This window comes from Phyllostomus hastatus, unplaced genomic scaffold (genome assembly GCF_019186645.2).
Source record: "Phyllostomus hastatus isolate PE091 unplaced genomic scaffold, TTU_PhHast_1.1 phas_contig_468, whole genome shotgun sequence".
NCBI lineage: Eukaryota > Metazoa > Chordata > Mammalia > Chiroptera > Phyllostomidae > Phyllostomus > Phyllostomus hastatus.
This window is the reverse complement of record NW_025333884.1, coordinates 2,361,872-2,388,430: the sequence shown is the minus strand read 5'-3', so window position 1 is coordinate 2,388,430 and position 26,559 is coordinate 2,361,872. Positions and strand designations below refer to the sequence as shown.

The 26,559-nt window shown below is 60.1% G+C and overlaps 1 protein-coding gene across 1 annotated transcript; it reads left to right on the top strand.

Moving 5' to 3' along the window:
• Positions 1-4,018: 4,018 nt before the first annotated feature.
• EXOC3L2 (exocyst complex component 3 like 2) lies at positions 4,019-25,183 on the top strand. Its single transcript, XM_045845131.1, has 12 exons — positions 4,019-4,103; positions 8,426-8,972; positions 11,919-12,552; positions 13,964-14,075; positions 15,050-15,151; positions 15,264-15,364; positions 15,555-15,665; positions 16,977-17,112; positions 20,796-20,918; positions 21,350-21,505; positions 22,283-22,404; positions 24,552-25,183. Exons 2-12 carry the CDS (start codon positions 8,444-8,446, stop codon positions 24,838-24,840), a joined length of 2,415 nt encoding a protein of 804 aa, XP_045701087.1. The 5' UTR covers positions 4,019-4,103; positions 8,426-8,443; the 3' UTR covers positions 24,841-25,183.
• Positions 25,184-26,559: the final 1,376 nt, after the last annotated feature.

Here is a 26,559-nt window from a genome sequence, read left to right as displayed (position 1 = left end):
ACTCACACGGAGAAAGATGGGGAGAGAGAAAGACAAAGAGATACACACAGACGCAAAGACCTGTGAAGAGAACGGAGATAAAGACAAGGGGCAGAAAAGCCCCCAGAGGCAAGAGCCAGGCAGAGGGCACAGTCCGCCTTCTCCTGCCCCGTCATGGGGCCCAGGAAGCTCTTGGGGGACACAGGGCTGAGGGTGCGGAGGGGGGAGATGGTGTTCCGGGCGGAGCCACTGCAGAGGAGTGACCTTCCACATCCCAGAAAGCTCCAGACCACAAGGTTGTGGGCTGCAGCCTCCTCGCCTCCGCTCCCCAGCCAGGGTCTGAGGACTCTCTGCCCAGGCATGTCACTCAGGGCAGGCATTTGACTACCCATCTGGTCTCAGTTTCCAGTCTATGAGGTGAGGGGAGGATCTGCACGTTGCCTTCCTGGCAGGGTGGAAGCAGGTGCAAAGGATAAACTCAGACCAGAGAGGGCAAGGGCGTCGCTGAGGTCACATAGTCCTGTGAGGACCACCCATGACCTCTAGACCAGAATAAGAGGAAGGAAGGAGGGGCATGGCATAGCCCTGGCTTCAGAATCACACAGCCTTTGGTTGGGGTCCATGCCCTGCCCGTGTCTGGCCATCTTCTTGCACCTCAGTTTCCCTATCTAAAGTGGATGTGACGATAACAGTGGTATGATGGATATGGCTCAAGAGAGCTGATTGTTAGTCTCAGAAATTTTGGGACTTGTTGTTAAACAGCCACTGTGAAAAATTAAATGATGCAGCCCTGACCGGTGTGGCTTGGGTGGGCATCGTCTGGCAAAGTGAAAGGTTGTAGGTTCAATTCCCACTCAGGGCACATGCCTAGGTTGCATGTTTGGCCCTCAGTTGGGGCATGTATGAGAGGCAATTGATCCATGTTTTTCTCTCACATCAGTGTCTCTCCCTCTCTCTCTCCATTCCCCTCCCCCTAAAAATAGATAAATAAAGTCTTTTAAGAATTAGATTATGAAAACATACACTTAAATAAATTGTATTTGAGACAAAGTCAATAAATACTCATCACATCTGAATTATTTTACTAGAACATGTGATTCTGGGGTCATTTACATTTATTGTATGTGCATAGTGAAACTGCTGTATAATGGGCCACTGAGCCTCTCTTCCCCTCCCCGCAAAATAAACACTTTCAGTGACATCACCTTGACATTAGCCAGGGTGGGAACATTTATGCCATGGAACCTGGCAAACGCTACAAATTAAGGCTCCCTAGCACCACCCCCTAGAGAGCTGGTTGTTAAACCTTTACCACGGTCTCCCTGGTGGATACAACCAGCTACGTGGACTCACAGAGGCTTCCCCTTCACCAGGCTCCGAGGGCTTTATCCTTTCTGCACCCCATCATTATGAAGTTGAACTATCATTGTGAACCCCATTTACAGATGAGGAAACAGAGGCCCAAAGGAGAAAAATCACATGCTCGTCACACAGGTGGCCAGCTGCAGGGCTGGGATCTGAACTCAAGGTTCTCCAAACTCCAGAACTCGGGCTCTTAACGACTAGGATTACCTGTGCCCAAATAATAATAGTAACAACCTCAGTCTGCAATACATTAACGAGACTATGTAAGTGCTTCACGTGGGAACTGATTAGAACCTCGAAAGTGGTGGCATTACTATTATTATTCAGAAAACGAGGTCCTAGGAACCTCAGGGATAGTGATCGGCAGAGAGGGAAGAGTTCAGGATGGTTTAGAAACTTTGAGATCCCAAGGGCTCTGCTGGGTGAGGGTGGGGTCTTGGGGATGGGTTGGGGTAGCTGAGTCACTCCTAATTCCTTCACAGATCTGGCTCAGAGAGCTGCAGTTCTCCCATGCACCACACGGGGGCAGAAGATCACCTCCTTACACCTGGAAGGTCCGGCCTTGGCTCCTGGTCTCAGAACAGTCCCCACTCCATTCCCCAGAGGAGGGAGGGGACTGAGCCTTTTAAAAAGGAAGAGGCTGCCCGGGCTTGTGTGGCCCAGTGGATTGAGTGCCAGACTGCTAAGCAAAGGGTCTCTGGTTCGATTCCCAGTCAGGCCGCTTGCCTGGGTTGCAGGCCAAGTCCCCAGCTGGGGGCATGTGAGAGGCAACCACACATTGATGTCTCTCTCCCTCCCTTCCCCTCTCTCCAAAAGCTTAAAAAAAGAGAGAGAGGGGACTACAGTATAGACGAAAATAGTATAGTTAATGGAAGAAGCCCAACACAAAAGACCACCTACTGTATGACTCCATTTATATGGGGTGGCCAAGAATGGGTCAATCTGTGGGACCGGGAGGAGAAGGGAATGGAGAATGACTGCTGATGGGTTAGAGGGTTTCTTTTTCTTTTTTTATTTTATTGATTTTAGAGGGAGAAAGAGAGGACTGGAGAGAGAGGAAAACATCAGTTTGTCATTCCAGTGATTTATGCATTCATTGGTTGGTTGATTCTCATGTGTGCCCTGACAGAGGACCGACCCCACAGCCTGTGTCTGGGGACAACGCCCCAGCCAACCGAGCTGCCCGGCCAGGGCACAGGGGTGTCTTTCTGGGATGATAGAATTGTTCTGAAATTGGATCATGGTGCTAGTTGCCACAACTTTGTGAATCTATTATATACCGCTGAATTGTACACTTTAAAAAGTTGAGTTCTATGTCAATGATATCTTAATAAAAATTAAATTTGAAAAAGTGAGAGGGAGATGTGACAGTGATCACAGTCCCCAACAGGCCACTTGGTCCCAACCTGGGCCACCTCCTGACAACCACGGGTCCACATTGACCTGAGGGGGACAGGCCCGTCCCTCCTCCTTCCCTCGGCCGCCCAAAGAGCCCTATTCCGATGCACAGTGTCTGGCAAACCCAGTCCTTGCACAGAGGCTGTCAGCGGGGGCTGGGAGGAAGGCAGTGACCCCTGAGCCCACCCCTGCCCATAACGCTGACCCGAACCCCAGCTTTGCCTAGGCAAGTGATCCCTCGTCCCAGCCCAACACCCGGGATGCTGCGCCTGGGCTTCTGAAAGGCCATGGACACCTAAAATCCAGCCTTTAAAGTGACCCCAACTGTGCAGCTACCCCCACCTAACACCCAGCTCATTTCCAGCCCCAGCTGCACCAGCCGCCTCCAGCCACCGCCTGTGCTATGACCAACCCCACTGGTGCACTCGGTCAGCAAATCTTGACCGAGCACAGACTCTGTGCCAGGCTCTCATCTGGGGGCATGAAGACGAACACCTGAACCATTTGCTTTGAATAAACAGAAAATCTACAGGGGAGACAGAGGATCCTGACTGGTCCAGACTGCAGAAGGTGCTATGAAGGAATCCACCTTTCAGAGCCATGGCTCTGATCTGGGGGGGCAGGGGGGAGCAGGAGCTCTTTGGCTGGATGGTGGGGTGTCTCCTGTGAGGAAGGGACACTGGGGCTGAGACCAAGATGGTAAAAAAGGAGGGGGCCGTGCAGAGACCCGGGGCCAGGGGCTTGTAGGGAAACAGCCCCATTTCTTTTCTTGTAAAGCATCACCCAAGGATATATTTTTTTATTATTGATTTTAGAGATGGGGTGGGGAGGGGAGAGAGATAGAGAGAAAGAGACAGAAACGGACTGATCAGTGGATTGGTAGCCTTCCATACCGCCCCCGGGAGGACGCTCCAGCCGGCGGAGCCACCAGCTGGGGCCAGCAGCCCCATTCCGCAGCCCCGCCCGCACACTCAGCCCTCCGTCCCGCACCTGGGCCCCTGCAGACCCTGCCTCCGTGTCCTCCCCCACAGCAGGGGACCAAGAGAGAGCCCGCGTCCAGCAGGGGCGTCTCCCCGGGCGCCCAGGATGGTGTTGTCACCTTGGGAGGCGTGAAGAGCAGGCAGTGGGGGCCTATTCCGGCTGGCCGGGTGAGGGTGGGGGCCCAACCGCAGCCTGGTCTGGAAGGGCAGACAGATAACGAGCCCTTCCCAACCCTGGCCCCAGAGAGGGAGGGGTTTCCTGACAGGAAATTGACCTCCTCTAACCCCCCCTCCTCAGATCCAAGCTCTCGGCAGTCCTGGCCAAAGTAGCCCCAGGACAGGACAGCGGCAGGACAGAGGGACCAGGCACTGAGAGCAGAGGTGAGGGGGCTGGGGAAGGGGGCAGGATTCAGGGCCTCCCAGGAAAGCGGCGCAGCCCCGAGCTGGGCTGGCCCAGCGTTGGAGAAAACACTTGTCCTGAAGCCGGGAGAACCTGGGGGCACAGAGAGACTCTGGGGCCCGACCTGGACAGGCTGCCAGCAAGGGGGCCGGGAGAGGTGGAAGCAGGCGTGGGTCGCAGGGGAGACTGGGGATCCAGAGAGGCTGCGAGGGCGTGGAGGGCGGGCTCGGAGCCACCGGGGAGGAGAGGTGAGACGTGCAGGTGGGCAGGCGGAGCGGGGGGTGGATGCGTGTCCTGCTCTGGCCCCAGGACAGGGTCTTGGAGATAGGAGAGGGGACGAGGGTTGGGAGGGTGATGGAGCAGGAGGTGGGACGGGCTGGGAGCAAAGACCTGGAGGAACCTGAAACAGGCTGGGCTGGTGGCTGGTCATTTGGGGGGCAAGGCTGGATGGAAGCTCTGTTAGTTAGGGCCGGGCTTGGACGCGCAACTGGTAAGGGCATTTCTGTGGTGCAGGCCCTGAGGACTGGAGGGGAGGACTTGTGCAAACAGGTCAGCCGTCTGTGGAGGGTTTGGGTATTTGGGGAAAGGCTGGCAGCGAGGAAGAGGAGGAGGAGCCCAGAGAGGGAAGTTCTGGTGGCCAAGACATCCTGCAGGGCCTGGGGGCTTGGGGATGCCTCGGAAGTGAGTCAGGGGCCTGGCACCGGGCGGCAGACAAGGGGGCTGGAGAAGGCAGGATGTCGGGGCCAGTCTGCGGAGGGGGTGTTGGAGCCAGGAAGGGGAAAGACGTCGGGGTGAGTTTTGGGGAAATGTTGCCGCCAGGTCTGGGATGTTGGTTTGGGGGTATTGGATCCGGCATGGGAGTGGGTATGGAAGCTGGTGGGGGGACATCCAGCCCGGCCTGGGCCAAGTCGGCTTCCACGGGAGGAAACTCTGACCCTCCCTTTGTGAGTGGGTGGTGGGATTGTGCAGGGGTGTTGGAACCAGTCACTTGGGGAAGACGAACCATTTTGGGGGTAAGGCGCATAGAAAAAGCCTGTCTGGAGAACGAAGACGGTGATATCAGAATGTGGAGAGTACGTGGTACTCTCTGAGGAGTGGTATCGATTGCCCGCAGCCATGGGCAGGGGTGGGGGTAGGGGCTCCAGGCAAGGGGTTGTCATGGTGACTGCCTCCCTGGGGGATAAGGGACCTCGCAGACCGTAGAGAGGCTGGTAGGTTGTGTTTCTACCAAGAGGAGGCTTGAGACACAGCAACTGAAGTCAGGAGGGAAGAAGGGAGCCCCCCACTGGGACAGGGCCACGGGCCAGCCGACTCAGGGCCCCTTCAGCATCAGCCTGCCCCCAGCCCCCTGCACCCTCACACAACAGCCCGGTCCTGACCCCATCCCTCGCCTGCTCGAGCCCGGTTCAAAACCACCCCCGAGTCCAGCAGTGGGACACCTGGCCCTCGACCCGGTTCGGCCACAGTTGCACAGCAGAATAGTATGTAGCACCAAAAATAAGTGATCTCCCCTCAAAAAATCAAATGGCAGGATCCACATGGGCTGAGAGCATTTAAAGAGAGCTTGAACCCGTGTTATAGGATGTATTGTTATTTCTGGACACAAGCCCGTGTGCGCATAGGGTGACAGTCTGTCGCATGGGTGTTCCAGAAGCTGCTTGCCTTGGGCGAGGGCTGGGGGAGCAGGGTCGGCAGGGGCTTCCGGGGTCGGTGCATGCGTCCTGCTTGATTCTTAAAAAAGTCGGAACACATGGAGCTGATGTTTGTAGTAGTTGCCACTAGGATTGCAAGCACTGAGTTGCTGATTAAGTTTGTTCTCTAGACTTTTCTGAATGTTTGGATTATTTCATCATTTCAAAAAACACCCTACCATGGCTCCCCAGGGCCCTTGGGAGACAGCCCGAGTCCCCGGCCACGGCATTCCCGGTCCTCTGTGGCCTGCTCCTCATTGACCCCTTCAGCCTGACTCATCATTCCTCTTCCCCACAAGGAATGAAGTCTTTTCCTCCTTCCTTCGCTTCCTGTTTATCACCCATTAGTTCCCCAAATGCCTGCCCTGGGATCTGGGAACACAGTGGTGACAAAGACAGCCCTGACCCTGCCCTCTGGAGGCTCACAGTCCAGTGGGGAACACAGAACCATCCCCAGACAATGACAACCCAGAAAGGGCTGGGGTGAGGTAGGGGAAGTCCTGAGGGGAGCACATGACTGTCCAGGCATCAGGGAGGGCTTCCTGGAGGAGGGGGTGCTAGGGCTGGGTCCTAAAACATAATTGGAGCCTGGAGAACAGGCTTCCGTGTAACAAGATCAACAGATGCCACCCTGGCTGGTGTGACTCAGTAGATTGAGTGCCGACCTGGGAACTTAAAGGTCACTGGTTCAGTTCCCAGTCAGAGCACATGCCTGGGCTGCAGGCCAGGTCCCCAGCTGGGGGCGTGTAAGAAGCAACCGATTGATGTATCTCTCAGAGGTCAATATTTCTCTCCCTCTCTTACCCTTTGTCTATAAATAAAATAGAAAAGGGGGCAAAAAAGGGACTTAAAAAAAACGACCAGCAGATGCCAGAGTAAGGAGGAGGATGTGGGATAGCACTGCTGAGGGTGACAGCTGGCAAACGAGGGGCCTGAATTTTGCCCCGAGGGCACTGGGGAGCCATGGCAGGTTAAGAGAAGGGGAGGGCAGGTTTATGCTTTAACAAGATCCTTGAAGGAAGACTGGAGGGGCCAAAACTAGAGTCTGGAGACCAGGGAGGAGGCAGGGAAGCCAGAGGGGGCTTGGACCAGAGTAGGGACCATGAAAAGGAGGGAGATGGGGGACCAAGTAGGTGAATGGTTGGAAGCTTCAAGACCCATGAAGGCAAAGACTGGGTCTTCCTTGGCCACCACTGTGTCCCCGGTGGCTGCACAGGGCTGGGCCCACGGCAAATGGGTAGGAAAGTATTTTTTTTCTTTTTTAAAGATTTTATTTATTTATTATTATTTTTTTAGATTTTATTTATTTATTTTTAGAGAGGGGAGGGAGAAAGAGAGAGAGAAACATCAATGTGCTGTTGCTGGGGGCCGTGGCCTGCAACCCAGGCATGTGCCCTGACTGGGAATCAAACCTGTGATGCTTTGGTTCGCAGCCCGCGCTCAATCTACTGAGCTACGCCAGCCAGGGCGATTTTATTTATTTTTAAAGAGAGGGGAAGGGAGGGAGAGAGGGAGAGAAACATCAATGTGTGGTTGCCTCTCACGTGCCCCCTGCTAGGGATCTGGCCCACAACCCAGGCATGTGCCCTGACTGGGAATTGAACCAGTGACCATTCAGTTCACAGGTCGGCACTCAGTCCACTGAGCCACACCAGTCAGGGCATATTAACCATTTTAAAATGTACCATTCAGTGGCATCTAGTACATTCACAGTGTTGTCAACCATCACCTCTATTTAGTTCCAGAACATTTTCATCCCCCTAAAAGGAAACTGTATCCATTAAACACTCACTCCCCAGTCCCTGTCTCCCAGCTGCTGGCAACCTCTAATCTTTCTGTCTCCATGGATCTGCCTATGTGGATATTCCCCAGGAAGGCGTGCGGAAGGAATGAATGGGGCAGAGGTGGCAGGGTACTGACGGGACCGGGGAGGTGGGGCAGGCGCACAGGCTTGCAGCTGGGATAACGGTGTGGCCTGGGTGCCAAGCAGTCTCTGCCTTTTGCCTCAGTGCCACCTTGAGAGAGAGCCTTTCCTTCTCTGAGTCTCTTTCTTCCTTTGAAGTTTTATTGATTTTCAAAGAGGGGGGAAGGGAGGGGGAAAGAGGAGAGAATGTGTGGGAGAAACATTAATCGGCTGCTTCTCACACGCTCCCCACTGGGGACCTGGCCCACAACCCAGGCATGTGCCCTGACTGGGAATCGAACCAGCAACCTTTCGGTTTGCAGGCTGGCGCTCCATCCACTGAGCCACACCAGGCAGGGCTCTGAGCCTGTTTCTTCATGGAGTATGGGGTCAACTAAGAGGACAAACGTGCGGGCAGGAGTCAGAGGGCAAGGGCCCGAGTGCCAGGTGCTCTGGGGGCAGACAGGTCTCGGTGCGCATCTGCCTTTGTCCCTGAGTTTCTGTGGGACCTTAGGCCAGTGCCTTTGCCCTTCTGAGCCTGTGTCCTCATCTGCAAAATGGGCATAATAATAGCGACCGCCTCGTGGAGGGGGAGGATTCCAGGTTTCAGTGAGTGCTCAGCCTAGTGCCTGGCAGCTGTGCCCCAAAGTTTTGGGGACACGCAGGTGTCGTCATCCACACCGTTCATGGCCCATTATTTCTTCCCCAGGTCCCCCCGCCGGTCAAAATGCCCATCCTGAAGAGTCTCGGGGTGGCAGATTCCAAGGTGTCCCGGGCCGGCACCCTGCCCGGGAGGTCCTCTCGGAACCCCTTTGAGGACGTGCCGGGGCTGGAGGAAGAAGAGACTGGGCGGCTGGGGAGCCTGCCCAACGGAACGTCGTGTGGCCGCCGCGCCACCCTGGAGAAGCTGGCAGGCCTGTCTCCCTTCCGGCTGGGCTGGGCCCCCGGCCGGCGGGCGGGCAGCCCCGGCCACGGCCACGGGCAGTCCCGCTCCTTTCTGGGCCGGGTGCTGCCCCCAGGCATGCGCAGGAGCTCGGCGGATTTCGGCCTCCTGGCCAGGCTTCAGGGCAGCCGGGCCCAGGCCGACGAGGAGGCCCCCGGCGAGGCCGCGGGGAGACTGGCCTTCCTGAGGCTGGGGCGCGGGCCCAAGCCCCGGCGCGCCTCCCTGGCCGAGAGGGTGGTGCCTGCAGGCGAGGCGGCCCCTGAGCCCCCGCCCAAGGCCCGGGAGCCCCCGAAGATGAAGGAGCCCCTGTCAGGTGAGTCCCCATCCCGGGGGTATCACAGTGCCCATTTGCACCCCCCACCCCCGCGCGCCTCCAGGGCCCAGGCCGGCGGGTCCCCTGCAGCCCGTCCGCCCGCCACCCAGCTCCACCTTCCGCCCCATCTCCACGCCCATCCTCAGTCCACCTCAGCCCCACGGCCACTGACAGGTGAACCCCGGTTGGTCCCACCTCCTCCAGTCCCCTCCCTGCCCGCGGATTCAGCCCCCTTTCCCTCCCTACTCTCTGGTTCGCCCTCAATCCCGCCCCTTTCAGAGTACCCGCGTCGGACCCGGACTTTATGCCCCTCCCTAACTCCAGGCTCCGCCCCGTGCCCCTGCCCGCCCCGCCCCGTACTCCAGCCCCCACCTCGCCCTGCTCGTCACCCTCCACCCCTTCTTCTCTCCCAGCCCCCTCTGAACAGCACCCCTAGCTAACTCCCTGCCAGCCCTAAACGCCCCCAGCTTCGACACTGAACTTCAGACCCACCTCAAGCCGTGTCCAAGCGTCACCTTCCCAGCGAGCCCCACGCCGCGCCTGCCTTCCCCTCCTGACACATCGCCCCACACCTCCCACCACCTGTGGTAGTTTCTCCGGTAGGAGGCTGTAATACAGACCCCAAAACTAGGGGGCTTAAAACTGCAGAAATGGGTTCTCCCACAGCCTGGAGGTTGGCAGTTCAAAACCCAGGTGTCGGCCGGGGGCGTGCCCTTCGGAGGTATCCTCCCCGGCCCCTCCCAGCGTCTGGCGCTGAGCCGACGACCCCCTGGGCGTCCCCCGGCTGGTGGCTGCGCCGCCCCAGCCCTCGCTCTTCACGGGGCCCTCTCTCTGACTCTCCATGTGCCCTTCCTTCGGAGCATGTCCAGCTCCGCGTCCAGAGCTCCCCTCGCTACAAGGACACCAGTCCCAGCGGATTAGGGCCCAGTGCACGACCTCGCCTTAACTCGGTCGCCTCTGTAAAGCCCCTATTTCCAAATAATGCCCCATTCTCAGGTCCTGGGGGTTAGGACTTCCCATGCCTTCTTGCAGGGGGACAACTCGGCTCGGGACACCAGCCTCTGTATCCTCAACCCCAACCCTGTCCCAACCCAGTGTCTCCCCCACACTTCTGGGGAAATGCGGTCTCTCCCCCACATTTACTGCAACCCCGAAGCGATCTCCACCTGGAGACACGTCACACTCTCATTCCCAACCTACGCCTTTCTCCAAACGCCACCTTGGACCTCGTCGCTCTGTCCAACACCATGGCAACCGCCAGCTGGCCCCGCCCCATCCCGCCTCCCCATTCTCTACTCTAATCCCGCCAGCAAGTACGACTTCGACCCTCTGCCCGCTCCGGTCTCCCTCCTGACCCCACCCCCAGGCCCGTCTTCCCATCCGCCTCCAACTCCACTCCCCGCAACTTCCTCCTGCAGTCTTAGCCCCTCCCCAGCCCCCCACTTCAGCCCCACCCCCAAACTCAGCGTTAACCCCGTCTCCCCCCATGTAGAGTCCCAGTGGTAACTCCGTTCCCAGCCTCCACCTTCCACTCCACCTGTCCACAACCCCACTGGGTTCACAGGTCGTCTTCAGCCCCGCCGCTCTCTGCCTTCCTCGCGTCTTCGACTCTCGCCTAAACGCCCCTCCTCCCACACCTCCGACGCCCTGCCTCCCCCAAGCCCCAGACGCCACTCTCCGGTCCTTTCCCGTCCCCTCTGCAGGGTTCACCCCAAATCCCCACCCTAATCCCAAACTCCCTCACCCCAATTCCCACCTTCATTTCCTCCACCCGCATCCCAGCCCCTAGCCCTCCCCGGTGGGCGGCCCCCGCTGCCCCAGCGCCGGGGGCCTCCGGAGAGCCGCTCTGCGTCCTCTGATGCCCTCCACATCCTGGCCCGAGGCTATTTCAGCCCCTGCTCCCTGGGGACTGGGAGGGCACTGCAGGGAGGTGAGAAGGGGGTGACTGGAGCCCCCGCCTTCTGGAAACGGATGGGCAGAAATAGCGCTGGCCAGGAAACAGTTTCTCTGCCAGGGAGGAAGTGGAGGGGGGTGGAGGTGTCGGGGTAACCCTGGGGCACTGGGACGCCCCCTGTGCCTTCAGACCCGGAGGCCTCCCAGCCCCATGCCTCCCTTCTCTCCGGGGCCGGCGGCGTGGGGGCGGGGTCTGACTCATCAGTGCCAGATCACCCCAAAGCTGTCTGCACCCCCAAAGACCCATCTCTTGATATCCTCTCCCCATGTCCAAGCCTCCTCCTTGCCTGCTGGTCCACTGGCCCTCCCCATCCCTCTCCCCCTCTCTCAGCCCACCCACATCCTCCGCCCCATGCGCTTTTTCTGTCTAACCCCTCAACTCCGCCGATCTCCCCATTCCCTAACCGACTCCCTGACCCCTTCTCCCAGGCCCTGACCCCTCACCTCACGCCCTCACCCTCTTCCTCAACCCCTTGGCCCCCACTTCCTCTGCTTCCCCTCCCGCAACGCTCTCACTAAGGTGACAGCCTCTGTCCAGTCCTTTGACCTACTTCCCATATCCAGGCGCCCTCTCCCAGCGCCCCAGCCACTCTTCCCTTCCCTAACCCGCCCCCCAAGTCCGGGCCCTCTCCGCGCCTCCTCCTCCATCCCCTCTCCTCTCCCCAAACCCGACCCCTCTCCTTCTCCCCCCGCTCCCCTCCCCCTCCTTTGTCTCCCTGTGCTGTCTAGTCTCCGCATCCTCCTCCCTCGACCTCCCTCCACTTCTGCCCGGCCTCCTCCATCCTCTGCCACCAGCCCTCAACTTCCTCATCCCTCCCCGCCCCCCAAACCCGTCTTCTGACACGCCCTTCTCTCCTCCCCCTCCTCCTGAACCATCCCGGACCCCCCTCTTTGCTCTACACCTGCCCCCCTCCCCCAGCTCTATTTCCCTCATGTCCCCACCGCTTCCCCCCTGCCGTTTTCTTCCCGCTGACCCCCGCTTTGCTCCCGCAGTGCTGGAAATCCTGAGTCTGATCCAGCAGCGCGAGCTCGCGCGGGCCGACGAGCACATCTTGGAGCTGGAGGCCGAGGAGCTGGCGTCGTCGGGGGGCGGCGCGCCCGGGCCGCCCCAGGTCGAGGGCGCAGGCGGGGGCCGCCGGGCACGGGACGTGGCGCTGCTGTACGAGGCTCTGCAGCGCGAGCTGTGGGCGCTGGTACGCGAGACGCTGGCGGGCCCCGGGCTGGGCTTGGGCGCCGGGGCCGGCGCCGTGGCGCAACTGGGCCAGGTGCTGGTGCAGGAGGAGGCGGCCGACGGACGCCGGGGACCAGGGGCGGCCCGCAAGCTGCGCGCCCGCTGGGCCGAAGCAGTGGCGCGCGCGGCTCGCGAGCGCCTGGAGGCGGCGGCACCCGGGGCGCCCGGAGGCCTGGCCGCGCAGCTGGAGGCGCTGCGGGCGCGGCTGCTGGAGGACATGGGCGTGGTGCGGGGCCGCCTGGCGCCCGCCTACCCCGCGGGTCTGGGCGCCTTCGGCGTGTACCTGCGCGGCTACCACGGCGCGCTGGCCGACTGGCTGGGCGCCGCCGCGCGCCGGAGACTGCCGCTCGCCGACCGCTACGCGCTGCTGCACTGGCACCACCAGGTGTACCCCAGGTGAGCTGGGGCCGCCTAGGGACCAGACACTGCACGACCCCGTAGAACCGCCCCCCTGCCCCAGCCCTACCCTGGCCTCTTCGGTCCCCGAGCACCTTGGAACAGCTGGCCCTTCAATTCTAACCTGAATACCGTGGACGCTTCCAATCTTCATCGCTAGGACATTTACGATCCTAGAATGTTAGCGCTCCCTGCTCTTCCGGTGCTAGAACGTTAGAACACAGATCCTCCCGATTCTAGAACCTCAGCCCTGTCGACCCCTCCAGCCCCAGAACTTAGCACCACCGACCCTTCTGGTCCTGAACTTTTGGCACTGGTGACCCTCCAAATGCTGGAACCCTGACACTGCGCTCTCTCTCTCTCTCTCTCTCTCTCTCTCTCTCTCTCTCTCCCCCAGGGCACTAGCGCTGTCAACTCCTCCACTCGTAGAACTTTAGAATTAATGACGTTTCCAAGTTAGAACCGTAGTACCCATGAGCCCTCTGGCCCTAAACCTTGGCCCGCCGCCTCTTTGGGTCCTAGAAGCGTGTCCCTCAGTCTGGACGGTAGCACCGTTGGCCCCGTGCGCTCTGCAATTTTAGCCTCTAGAACCCGGCACTTTTGAGCCTTCCAGCCCTAGAATCTTATAACGATCAAGGCTGGGAACCTCAAACGTGCCCGTTCTCGTGGCTGGGGAGGGGGCGGCAAATGGTGATTTAGCCGTGACTGGGTCACCTTCCCACTGCGGGGTGGGGGGCGCGCCCAGAGCGCGGGTTAGAGGTCGAAGGAGGCGGGGCTCCCTCACACAGAATCAGGAAGAACAAGAAGGCAGCAGCTCCCGGCACCGACCCCCTGGATCCCACTTGGGAATTTGTGTTAATGACATTCTCGCGCCATCCAGACAGGGGGTCTGGACAACTTCCAGGGATGGTGGGGCGCGAGTTAAGTCTGATCTCTGGGGAGCCGGTGCTGCTGGCTGAGAGACGCCCTGAGCGGAAGCCTGCTGTGTGTGGGGGGGGGATTGGGGGGGACGGGGCTCGCAGGGGTGCCGAGGCAGGGAGCCAGGGCTGGGCTAGGGAGGTCTCCAGATCCAGGCCAGGCGGTAGGGACTGGGGGCAGGGGTGGAAGGGAGCTTCTGTCTGGTGAACCCTGTCGTGTGGGTGAGAACTTGCGTGTCACATGGTCAAGCTTGAACTTGACTCCTATAAGTCTTGCCTGGACCCCTTCTACCAGGGAGCTGACTCAGAGAGCCGGGGCCAGGGGAGCCACACTTCCAGAAACTTCCTTTGAGGGATGAGCAAAGCTGGTCCCCAGATAGGAAGGGAGTGACCCAGGGTCACACCCGGGGTGTGAAGAGATGGGGATGCAGGGAGGTCCGTGGCTCTGCCCCACCCCTCACAGACCTCCCTGTCTCTCACCCCCCCACCCCCAGAGAAGTCTTAGGGCTGGTGGACATGGTCGCCCTGGAGAACGGGGAGCTAGGGCCCCTTCTGTCGCCTGGCACGGTGCGGGGCTTGGAGGATGAATGCGTCACAGACGTGAAGGTACCCGGGACTGGGCATCGGTGATTCGGGAGGGAGGGAGGGGGAGGCACTCTGTGAGGAAGGAGGGCTCACCCTGGGTGGGGGCCTCTCCCGTCCTGCTTTGCATGTTCTCATGCCCCCTTTCCCTTTGTGGACTTCTGGGTTCCGACCAGAAGACAAAGAAATGAAAATCCACGCTGAACACTCGTGTCTGACGCTCAGCGCTATACGCCAAGCACCCAGCTGGGTGTGGAGTGCTCGGTAGAGGTTCAGTCTATTCAGACAATCAGGTCTTGGAGCAGGAGACAGTCAGTCTCGGCACCTCCGCTCACAGACTCGCAGACTCGCAGCAGGAGGGCGCCGGGGCAGCTCTGCACGGAAGCAGGGCTGGCTGGGGGTAAACCGGGTCAAAAACCGGCCGGGGGGGGGGATACCCCTGAGCAGAACGGTCCCGCTACAAACACCTGGGCCGGCCACCGGTTTCCGGACTGAATGCCCGTCCTGCCTCAGCTACAGAACGAGTCTTTGCAACTTGAAAGGCTGGAGTCTTAGACTTGAACGTGCCCAGATTCTAGTCAGTGAGTTGAAGACAGCATTGGACCAGAGAATCAGAGATGAATTACTTTAGCATCCCAGACCCTGGGAATCTTTGAATCCCGGGATCTGACAATCTTGAGTGTATTATTATTATTATTATTATTAACCTAAGAGCAGAGTCTTACAGCCAAGAAATAATGAGAATTGACCCTTCAGCCCACCGGGTAGTAGATGCAGGAAGCTTCACACCAGACTGTTGATACGCAGCAGTGGGAAGGGCTGGGGGTGTCCTGTGGTCCAGCCTTCCTCCCCAGCACGGCTTTGAGGAGCTCACTGGTAGAATACAGACCTGCTTGGGGCTGAGGTGTGGGGATTGTGGCGGGAGAGAGTTGGGGGGAGGGGAGGCCTCCCGGCGCCTCCCCCACACTCCTGCCTCTCCTCCCCCCTCCCCACCGCAGGCTCAGACCCGCGCGGCCCTGCTGCGAGCGCTGCAGGAGGACGAGGAGCACTGGGGGAGCGCGGAGGGCACGCCCAGCAGCCTGGCCCAGGACGTGTGTGAGGTAGGGGTCGGGTCGGGGAAGAGGAAAGAGACTCAGCGGACGATGGACGATGCGGGGTGGGAAGGTGGGGCGTCGCCCCTCCTCACCGGTTCTCACCCCCCGGACCGCGCAGCTGCTGGAGGAGCACACAGAGCGGGCGCCCCGCATCAGCCAGGAGTTCGGGGAGCGGATGGCCCACTGCTGCCTGGGGGGGCTGGCCGAGTTCCTGCAGAGGTATGGGGGCTGGGCGCAGGCTGGGGTGGGCGGGGCATCGGAGTCCAGGATGCAGGAGGGGGCGGGGATGGAAGAGAAGATCAGGGCCTGATGGGCAGGGGTCCCGCGGTGGGGTCACAGGCTCTGCCGGGCTGAGCGCCCAGCAAGGGACCCTTGTCCAACCGAGTTCCATCTGTCACGCGCCCACCAGCTTCCAGCAGCGCGTCGAGCGATTCCACGAGAACCCAGGAGTGCGGGAGCTGTTGCCCGACACCTATATCAGCAGGACCATCGCCCTGGTCAATTGTGGGCCCCCCCTGAGGTGAGAGCACCCGCACAGTGTGCGGGGAAGAAGGCCATCCCCCCCCCCCCGCCCACAAGCTGGACTGCGGGGCCTGGATCCTGGGTGGGGGTCGCAGAGAGGCGTGTACCTGGGACCTCAGCATGAGACCCGGGACTGGTAGAAAGAACCAGAGTATCACAGAGCAGAGACTTGCAGTCATCTGAGCACTGGGCGCTAGCCCTGGCCCAGTAGCTCAGTGGTTAGAATGTCCTCCAACTACACCAAGGCTAGCGGTTCGATCCCTGGTCAGGGCACATACAAGAGTCAACCACTGAATGCATAACTCAGTGGAACACCAAATCAGTCTCTCCCTCTCTCAAAATAAAATTAAATTAAATTTAAAAATGGACTTTGGGTCCCAGAAACTTAGAAGCCAGACTCATAAGAATTACATTTTCATTTACCATTTTTATCTTACTTTCCTTTTTTATAAACTTAAAACAGAGGAAATCCTTAGGCCCACCACACCCACCCCTCTGCCTCCACTGAGAGGCGACCAGCACTTGCTAGGGTCCCCATGCCTTCCAGCAACATGTGACATATTATACAGATGCAGAAAGGTGCGTATCTCCTGCACACACTTGCAAATATATTTAAATAGACACCTACATACTCTTCCTTTTAAAAAATAAAAATGGGGAGATACAAAACACGCTCTGCCCCTCTCCCTTTAACCATTTTCTGGCAGCACACGTAGGGCTCCCACCGCCCTTTTCCGTATCCTCATGGAACCCCGCTTCTCGGACACACCAGCCTTGACCTTGCCGGGCCCGCTGGCTGGGGAGCTGGCTCCGCATGGTGCAGAGAAGCACCTGGCGCCTCTGCCCGCAGGGGACGTGGGAGTGCATTCCCACGGGGGGCCTGCTGGGGCGTGGGCAGACAGTGCCAAACTGCCCTCAGTGTTCCTTCAGCTTTGGAGGGCCACTGCCTCTCACAGTGATGGAAAATGAGAAGGGTAGGATGTGAGAAATATAAACATTTGGAATCCCGAACTCTGAGGATGGAGACCTCCCCACTCTCACCGACAGGAACAGACCTGGAGAGACTCCTTTCCTCCCACAGCAGCCCCTGGGCCCCCACCCATTCCACAGAACCCCCAGATGCGGCCCCCACGTCTCCCCATCATCCTCCGATGTTTCTCAGCCCCAGAGCCCCTGACTTTCCCAGCACCCCATCTGCCTGGTCATTCCTGTGTCCCACAAAATAGGGCCCATCTCAGGAGGGAGGCATGTCCAGGTGGTTGGGCTGAATGTTGGGGTTCCTTGACTTTTAACCTCACTGATCCCACAGGGCTCTGGCAGAGCGCCTGGCCCGGGTGGGGCCCCCCGAAAGCGAGCCAGCCCGGGAAGCAGCGGCCAGCGCCCTGGACCGTGTGACCCGGCTCTGCCACCGAGTGCTGGCCGACCTCCTGTTCCAGGAGCTGCAGGTGAATGAGGCAGGAGGCGGGGTGGGGCCCTGCCGGGACAGGAGAGCACGCCCCCCCCAACCCTTGGTTCCTTCCAGCTCATGACTCAGAGTTTGGGAAGCAGGCAGGGGTGGGGGTGTCGGCCATGTCTGGGCTATTTAGGGGCCTAGGGGGACACAGGAAGGAAGAGGCGGGAGGCTATGGTCCAGGGGAAGACAGAGAGCCACCAGCAGGAGGGGCCTTGGGGTGTGGGTGGAGCCCCTCCCTACTGCGGTCCCCCAAGTCCCTGCCCAGCCTCTCCTAGACCCCACAGCCCTGTCCACCTCCACTGGGCTCCTGTGCACACCCAGAGGGGACTGGGCTCGGGGGTGGATGAGGGTACGTGGGAAGGGCAGCAGTAAGACGGGGGAAGGAGACAGAGACAGAGGTGTGTGGTCGAGGCGCACAGTTACGATGCATGTCCAGTCCCCGTTGTAGCTCAGTCCGTCCCTCCTCCTCAGTTCAGAAGCCTCCGTGGCTCCCAGCTCACCCAGGGCGAAGGCCAAGGACCCTGCTGTGGCTCCTGGGCCCTGCCCAGGGTGCCCTTCCCTTTCTGACCTCAGCGCCACCCACTTTCCCCCTCGCCCACTCTAGCCACAGGGCCCCTGTTGCTCCCGAGCAGACGGACACAGTTCAGCCTCCGTACCTTTGCACTTGCTGTTCCCTCTGCTTGGACCACTCTTCCTTCCAATAGCCCCGTAGCTCCCTCTCTTACCGCTTGGAAATCTGGGCTCAGATGACACCGTCTCAGGGAGACCTCCCTCCCCTGACTGCCCTATTAAAAATAGACTGGCACTCTGGCTGGGTAGCTCAGCTGGTTAGAGCATCACCCCTGATATGCCAAGGTTGTGGGTTTGATCCCCAGTTAGGGAACATACAAGAGTCAACCAAACAGCTCTGGCTGGTGTAGCTCAGTGGACTGAGCACAGGCTGCGAACCAAAGGGTGTCTGGTTCGATTCCCAGTCAGGGCACAGGCCTGGGTTGTAGGCCAGGTCTCCAGTAGGGGGTATATAAGAGGCAACCACACATTGACGTTTCTCTCTCTCTCTCTCTTTTACTTTAAAAAGACTTTATTTCTTTATTTTAGAGAGAGGGGAAGGGAGGGAGAGAGGGAAAGAAACATCAGTGTGTGGTTGCCTCTCATGTGGCCCCCACTGGGGACCTGGCCCACAACCCAGGCCTGTGCCCTGACTGGGAATCGAACCAGACACCCTTTGGTTCGCAGCCCGAGCTCAATCCACTGAGCTACACCAGCCAGGCTCTCCCCCTCCCCCTTTCTCCCTCCCTAAAAATAAATAAATAAAACATTTAAAAGAATCAACCAATAAATGCACAACAAATTGATGTCTCTCTCTCTCAAATCAATAAATGAAGCTTAAAAATAAGGTAAAACAGACTCCCTCACTCCCTGGTCTATTTGCCCCTGAAGCACCTATGGCCACCAGCCATGCTGCATCTTTTGCTTTTTTTTTTTTTTATCCGCCTTTCCCCACTGGAATGTTAGTTTCTCAAGAGCAAGGATTTGTTGGAATGTTTCTAAAATAGCTTCTTATCATGGAAAATTTCAAACATACACAAAACCAGGCAGAATGACAGAATGACCTCGCGTGGACCCATCACCCAGCTCCCGGGAGTCCAAGCCCCGGGCCGGGCTTGTCCGCCCCAACCCCTTCTCTGGCCCGCCCCCCACTTCTGCGGCCATGGCATTCTTCTCAGGCAGACCCTTGACATCCTGCCGTCATCCATCAACACTCCAGCCTGTATCTTCGGAGATAAGGAATCCTTTGTAAACAAACACAACCACAATGCCATTTTTATACTTGACACAAAGAACAATAATTCTTTCTTTTTTTAAATCCTCTCCTGGGGACATGTTTATTGATTTTAGAGAGAGAGGAAGGGAGAGAGAGAAACATCGATGTGAGAAACGTCGATTGGTTGCCTCCCACATGCGCCAGGACCCGTCTGGGACCAACCCCAACCTCCATATGTGCCCTGACCGGGGATCGAACCCACAACCTTCTGGTGTACGGGGACAAAGCTCTAACCAACTGTGCCACCCGACCATGGCAAAGACAATAATTCTTAATATCATCAAATATCACAGTGGCATTTAGATCCCTCTGACCTGCTTCTGATGATGAAGTGTTTGCCTCCTTCGGCACTGTGTCCCAAAACGTTCGGTGATGTGTCCCCTGTGACCCAGCCGGGGCTGGGCCCCCAGGAAGGCTCAGAGTGTTTGTTGAGTGACTAAATGGACAAGGATGTGAGTGGAAGTGAGTGAGTTGGAGGGAGAGGTTGGGGTGCTGGGAAGGGGGTACAGTCTTGGTCCCGGGCCTGGCTACACGGCATCCAGGTGGGGGGACCTCAGGTAAGTCACCCGTCCTCTCAGGGCCTCTGCTTACACGGAGGGCGCAGGAGCTCCAGCCTTCTCAGAGGCTCTGAGGACGCAGTGACACCGTGGCCCCGGAGTGCTTAGCTGGGGCCCTGGCCCGTGGGTAGTGGCCACCGTCACCTTCATCCATGTACCGACTTTACAGCAACACTAACATGTCCCGAGCCAGCAGCTGTACCGAGAACATCAACTATTTAATTCAGACGGGATTTTCAACAAAAGCCCACAGGCCCCATTTTTGGAGGTTTAGAAAATGGGGCTACTGGCCTGGCTGGCGTGGCTCAGTGGACTGAGTGCCGCCAGCCTGTGAACCACCGGGTACAGGTTCCATTCCCAGTCAGGGCACATGCCTGGGTTGCAGGCCAGGTCCCCGGTAAGGGCTGTGGGAGAGGCAACCACACATTGATGTTTCTCTCCCTCTCTTTCTCCCTCCCTTCCCCTCTGTCTAAAAAGAAAATAAGAAAAAGGAAAGAAAATGGGGCTACTGTCAGGATGAGAGAGCAGAAAGGGGTGTTGGGCCGACAGGCCAGCCCTGGAGGTCTCCCGGGATCTCACGCACCTGGCGGCCACCCAGACTGCACTGTGTCCCCTCACTCTTCCCAGCCTGCCTCTCGGGGACAGACCGCTGCCCACCCACTTCCTGGATCCCATCCAGAGGCCTCCGTCCCTCCCCCACAGGCGGTGGCTGACTGCACCCTCTGACACATCCCCTGAGTCCCCCTTCCCTTCTGATCCCGCTACCCCCTCCCTCCTTCCAGCCTCCCGCACCACCCCCACCCCCGTCCGGAGAATTATCCACTGGTCTTGGCAGCCAGTGACCTTCTCCTTGGTCTTCTGACCAGCAAGCCCATCTGAAATCTGAACTTTCTTCACACTTGCCTCTGGTTGAGCCACTCCCTCTTCCATCTGGCCCACAGTGGCCATCATCAAGGCCTCAGCGCTGGTGTCTCCTCCTCCAAGAAGCCCTCCTTGACTCTGCTCCGACTCAGACATCCTCTCTGAGGTCCCTAACCCCCTGCCTGAGCTCCCCGGCTCCAGCCCTGCACACTCTGGGTTACCGCTGTCTGCGAACAGGGTCTGTCTCCCTGTCAGGACTCGGTCCCCATGAAGGCAGGGCTGGGGCTGCCTCAGTCACGGCCGTGCCCCCAGCGCCGTGCAGTCCTGGTTCAGCTCAGAGCCCGGTTTGGGGACAGACGTTGAGTGACTCGGCGAAGAAAGAGGGCGGCGGGACGGGGAGCCGTGACCTTTCCTCTTCTCTGTGCCTCCCAGCCGCACTTCAACAAGCTGATGCGCCGGAAGTGGCTGAGCAGCCCGGAGGCCCTGGACGGTATCGTGGGCACGCTGGGCGCTCAGGCCCTGGCCCTGCGCAGGATGCAGGATGAGCCTTACCAGGTACGCTTGCTGGGGGGTGGGGGGAGCGGGGAGCAAGAGAGCTCCGCTGGGGGCGGGGGGCGGGGGACCTTCCGAGGTGGGGAGCAGCCCTCGCGGGGCGCGCTAGGTGGCGCTGTGCCTAGGGCCCGCGGGGAGGCGCGCCCGCGGGTGTTAGGGTGCAGGGCCAGGACAGACAGGGTGGGGGCGTCCGGGTCGCGGAGCTCGGGAGGATAGGCAGAAGGCGGGGGTGGAGTGCCCTTTGGGGGCCGGGAGGGGGTGTCTACGAGCCGCTTAGGGGCAGGGGAGTGTGTATCATCAGACAGGGCAGGGGTCACTTTTGGGGGCTGGGAGGGGCCAGGCGCCCTGTGGGCAGGGGCCGGGGTGCCGGGTGTAGGGAGCGGGGAAGGGGGTAGCCGGCGGCTCACACTCCCTCGCGTCTGCCGGGTCCGCAGGCGCTGGTGGCGGAGCTGCACCGGCGGGCGCTGGTGGAGTACGTGAAGCCCCTGCTCCGCGGACGCCTGCGCTGCCGCTCGGCGCGGACCCGCAGCCGCGTGGCGGGGAGGTTGCGGGAGGACGCGGCGCAGCTCCAGAGGCTCTTCAGGCGGCTGGTCAGTGCGGCCGGGGGCAAGGGGCCCGCATAGCCGGGGCGGGGACTTAGAAAGAAAAGCTCACCCAACGTTCAGCCCACAGCAACCGGTAACACTCGGGTCCTCGCCCCCCGCGGGTAAAGCCCGGCTTCCTTACGGTGACAGCTGCCTCTGGGCGCTCCTGAGAATCCCTGTTGGGGGGCTGGGTCAGTGGTGTCCCGCCCAGGGCTCAGGCCCCTACTTGGCACGGAGTTGCCGACACCCCACAAACGCTGGCTGCTGTTCGGAGCCCCAAGGTAGGAGCCGAAGGCCCCAGAGCCTCCGAATCTGACTCAGCGTGTCCGAACCCCAGAATTTTAGATCGCCAGCGCGTCTTACTCGTGTACCCCATGGGAATCGGCAGGACCAGAAGGGCCTCGCCACCCGTAGTGCCAGCAGTTTCTAGTCTGGACCCCATAGGGAAATAGTTTTTCCCCTTTTGTTGGAAATCGTATGGGGACGCAGAGCGATCCCTCGTGCGCCGCTACCGGAACACCCCACCCAGGTTTGCAAACTCGAGCTACGTTCTGAGAGGTGATCCCGTGGCTCGCACTCTCGGCAAAAGCTAGAAATGGCTTCTGTTAGGATTTTTTCTCCAAATTTCCAAAGGTTCCAGATAACCTCTGGCCACAGCTTGTCCTCTGCCCCGTATTACAGATAAGGACACTGAGGCCTGCAGGGGCGAGGCCTCGGGAGGGTGGGCTTCGGGGAGGAGGGGGGCGCTGGGGGAGAGTGAGAGCCGCGGACCTCGTCCTGCAGGAGTCCCCGGCCTCGTGGCTGGACGCCGTGGTGCCGCATCTGGCCGAAGTCCTGCAGCTGGAGGACACGCCCAGCATCCAGGTGGAGGTGGGGGTGCTGGTGCGCGACTACCCGGACATCAGGTGAGCGCTCCCGTCCACACGCCCCGCCGCGCCGAGGTCTCCGGGCGGCCTTGGCGGCCGTCCCTGTGCTTCCTGCCTCTGGGGTGAGGGAGGGAGGCGGCGAGCGCGTCTGACGGCCGTTTCCTGCGGGAACCAGGGCATTATTAATACGGTTTCCCTCCTTCGGCTGCCCCCGCCGCCGCCGCCGCCGCCGCCGCCGCCAGGGCTCGAAAACAAACAGGCGAGCACAGGAAGCGCAGGGCAGGGGGGCGCGGGGCGGCCGGCGGCAGGAAGGGCCGGCCCAGCGGGGGAGCCGCGGGGGACGCGGGGACTTGCACGGGCGCACACGGGCGCACACGCACCGCCGCGGCGGCGGGCGCCGTTCCGATCCTGGTGGACCGTTTCCTTTCTTTGTGGTCCTCTCTGACCCCTCGTTTCCTCATCTGTTCCATGGGAATAATAGTGCTCTTTCCATAGGATTATTAACTTATATCATCGTCGTGGTCGTCGTCATCATCAGTGGCGACAACCGTAGCAACACCAGCCCTTGTTTATTGAGTCCTAACGTCCTACCAAAGAAAGCTTCTTAGGTAGCCGCCCTGCACTAGAGGGCAGCCCGTTCGAGGTGCTGGGCGCCCTCTGAGGTGGGCAGAAGCCCAGTGCGTCTTCCCAAGGTCACAGCTAGCAAGTGGCAAAGCCCAGACTTGAAACCAGGCAGCAGGCTGCCTCTGAACCTGGCGCCCTGGCCACCGCAGACACTGCCAACTGTGAATCCGGATGGGGGCGGTAGGGGTACCCCAAGCAGACAGACAGACATCCTTTACCCAGAGAGACAAGAGCCCACACCAACAGGGAGCGGGCTTCTCGGGGTCCAGGTGCAGGGTTGAGGGTGAGGACTCGGGGACTCGTTCAGGATGGGCTGTTCTGGTTCTGGGGCGTGGAGCTCATGTCCGTGGGAGGCACAGAGCCCTGGAGGGGGACCCCTGGGGGCGGGGGACCCAGCATTCCTGCTGGACTGGGGTTTCTGGACTTGACGCTGGACTTGAATCCGAACCTCAGTTGGAGAGGTCTCCAGCTTGCGTTTTGCAGTTCACTCGAGCTGGAAGGTTCTTGAGCCGCATGTTGGACTCAAGTTTCGGGGACGTGGGGATTTGAAACCCGGGGTGAGGACGCGGTGGTGGAGGCGCTGAGCCAGACTGAAGGCAGCAGCGAGGTCCCTGCAGCTGTTGGGAGTGGAAGTTCTGGAAACGAGTGTGGGGTTCAGCTTCTTGAGCGGAAAGGTGCTGGGGTTGTGGGCTGCATTCCAGACCCATGTTCCGGGGTCTGGAGCTGAGGAGGGGCGAAAGGGCCGGCCTCATCGCGCTGGGTTTAGGCGCAAGGGTCATAGAACAGAGTCGGGTTTGGGGTATGATTTTCCGGTTGACATAAGGGTCCCCAGAGTGAATTTTAGTCCCAGAGCGGAATTTCGGTGGAACTGGAATTGGGGAAAGGGTTGGGGGTGAAGGAGTGCGGCTCCAGGGCCTACTTTGGGGACGGAGCTCCTAGAACGGGGTCCAGGTGGATGAGCCATCAGGAGCTGAGTTTGTGAGGCGGGCCCTGGAGCTACGGAGGCGAGAAACCTCCAGACCTGGCCTGGGGCAAGGTGCGGGTAGGACGGGAATGTGGGCGGGCCCTCCTGGGCCACTTCTGAGAGGTGGTGTGGGGCCGGAGAGAAAGCGAAGACGACCTTCGGCGCAGCTGTAGATGCCAGAGCTTAAGCAGCCGTGAGGCCAGCGCCCGAACGGGCGTGGGGGAGCCCCCTGAGCTAAGCCGGGGCTGGGGATCCAAGGCGATTGTAACCAGGAGCCCAGCCTCGGTGGAAAGGGGATTCCTGTGCCGGGTTCCCAGGCAGGGGCTCCGAATCCACTGCGGGAGGCGGGGTTTGGAAATGGTTGGAAGCGAGGTTCTGGAGGAGGCTGGCATGGGGGAGAGGTCGGGGTCGTCGCAGGAGGGGACCTGCAGGGGGGCTGATGTGAAGGGCGGGATTGGGGGGCTCCTGACTGGAGAGGGCTCTGGCATGCAGGAGGACTCTGTTCTGGGAGGGGCGCGCGTCCTGCGGGGTCCGCAGGCGGGCTGGGTGTGCGTGGGGAGCCGGGACCCCCAAGCACCTGCCCCTTCCTCACGCCCAGGCGGAAGCACGTGGCCGCGCTCCTCGACATCCGCGGCCTGCGCAGCACCGCCGCCCGCCACGAGATCCTGGCCGTGGCCCGCGACCTGGAACTGTCTGAGGGGGGCGCCCTGGCGCCGCCTCGGGACCGCGCCTTCTTCGCAGACATCCCCGTGCCCCGCCCGCCCTTCTGCCTCGGCCTCCCTCTCGTCCTGGGCTGCCTTCCCCCGTCCAGGCTGGCCAGGCCCAGTCTGACCGGCCTGGCCTGTCTGCGGCCTCCTTCTCCGACACGACCCCGGGCCCAGCGCTGAGACCGCCCGGCCCCCCGCCTCAGTGCCCCCATCTTTGCTGCTGACACGCCGTCCCCCTGATACCCCGCCTGGGACTGCAGAGCTCTGGGACGCAGAGGTCCTCAGAGGTCGTCTCCGCCCCAAGCCCCCTGTACAGAAGAGAAACAGGGGTCAGAGGGGGCGAGGCCCCACCCCAGACCAGCAGACCCGTGGCAGCACCCGCTCCCCAGCCCAGCGGGTGGCGGTGGCGTTGGAAGACTCTACAGAAATATCCCACCACCCCCCTCCTTTCCCCTCACCTCAAGGTCTGGCCCCAATCCAATGTATTAAGGAATGTACGATACTTAGAATAAAGAGGTTTCTATTTAACACAAGGAAGGGCTGAGTCCCCAGTGTGTGGGGGGAGGAAGGACCCGAGGGCAGGGCCCAGGGCCAAGGGCTTCTCACACACCCAAGGCCGGGCGAGGGTCCAACTCTTGGGCAGCGCAGTGGACACCGAGGCCCAGCGGACCGGGAGCAGCCAGGACACCCGGTTTGCACGGAGTCCCCAGGCTGCGTGACTCTGCAGCCACTCTCAGCCAAGGTCTCTCGTTTTGTCAGTCTCAAGTGCGTCTCCTTTCCTGGGCCTGGCAGTTCACCTTGGCCCGTCCTCCCCATCCATCCTCAGCCAGGAAGCTGTGTCAAGAGAGGAAGGAGGTTGGGGGCAGGGCCAGCGGCATCCAGGGCGCCCTCCTGGGTTGATGCAGGAAAATCTCAGGGTGGGAAAAATTCCAGCCTCTCACCCCCAGCCCTGCAGGATCCTGGTCCAAATGGAGACCTTGAGGTCGCCTCCCTGCTGACCCCTGCCCCTCTGGCCCCGGTGGGAGAGCCAGTGATGGATGTTTCCTGGCATGGCTTTTTTTTTTTTCTTCCCCTGAGAAGTCAGAAGGAGGAGGCAGCCAGGGGTCAGCACTGGGGCTGGGGTGGAACCTCAGGTGGGAACTCAGGATTCTTTGAGCCCCAATGCTGTGTGACCCAGGGCAGGAAGCTGGCCCTCTCTGGGCTGTGTTTCCTGTCCTTCTATACAGAACTGCTTACGCTGCCTTTGTCCAGGACGAGGTGAGACATCCAGAGGGTCAGCGTCACTGATGCACAAGAGAGCAACTGAGGGAGGAACAGCGTGCAGTTTGTGGGCATTTAATTCAACATGTGTTCGCCTGAGTTTGGCAGTGTTCTTGTCAGGGTTCGCAAACATCTTCTTGATCTGGCCTGAGAAGCTCTGACCTTCCCCAGAGCGTCAGTGTCCACTTGAGTGAAATGGGGGAAAGGGTCCTAACAGGTGCAATCATTTAGCACTTACTGCATACCAAGGGTTCACTCGGTGCCCCTTCTCAACAGACTTGAAGACTTGGAGACAGGGGCCCAGCCAAAGTCACCCCCCCCCACAGCAGGGGCCAGGACCCCGCCAGGGCACCCCAGGGTCTTACAGCAGCCATCTGGGGAGCAGGCCAGGAGGGCTCTTCCAGGAGGCCACACGGGTCCTGACTCACGGAAAGCGCTTGGTAAACATGAGCTGTTTGGACTCCGATGGAGGTGCACTCTGTCCCGTCCCCACCCTTTCCTGGCTGCGGCCCCTGGGCAGGGTTGCAGCTGCTCATCAGGTACCTGTGTGCCCTAAATGCACAACATCTCCTGGCGCTGCCTCCGGGGAGGGGGGCAGTTCATCCTAGGCAGGAAGCAGGCGCAGATTAGGCCTTGCCT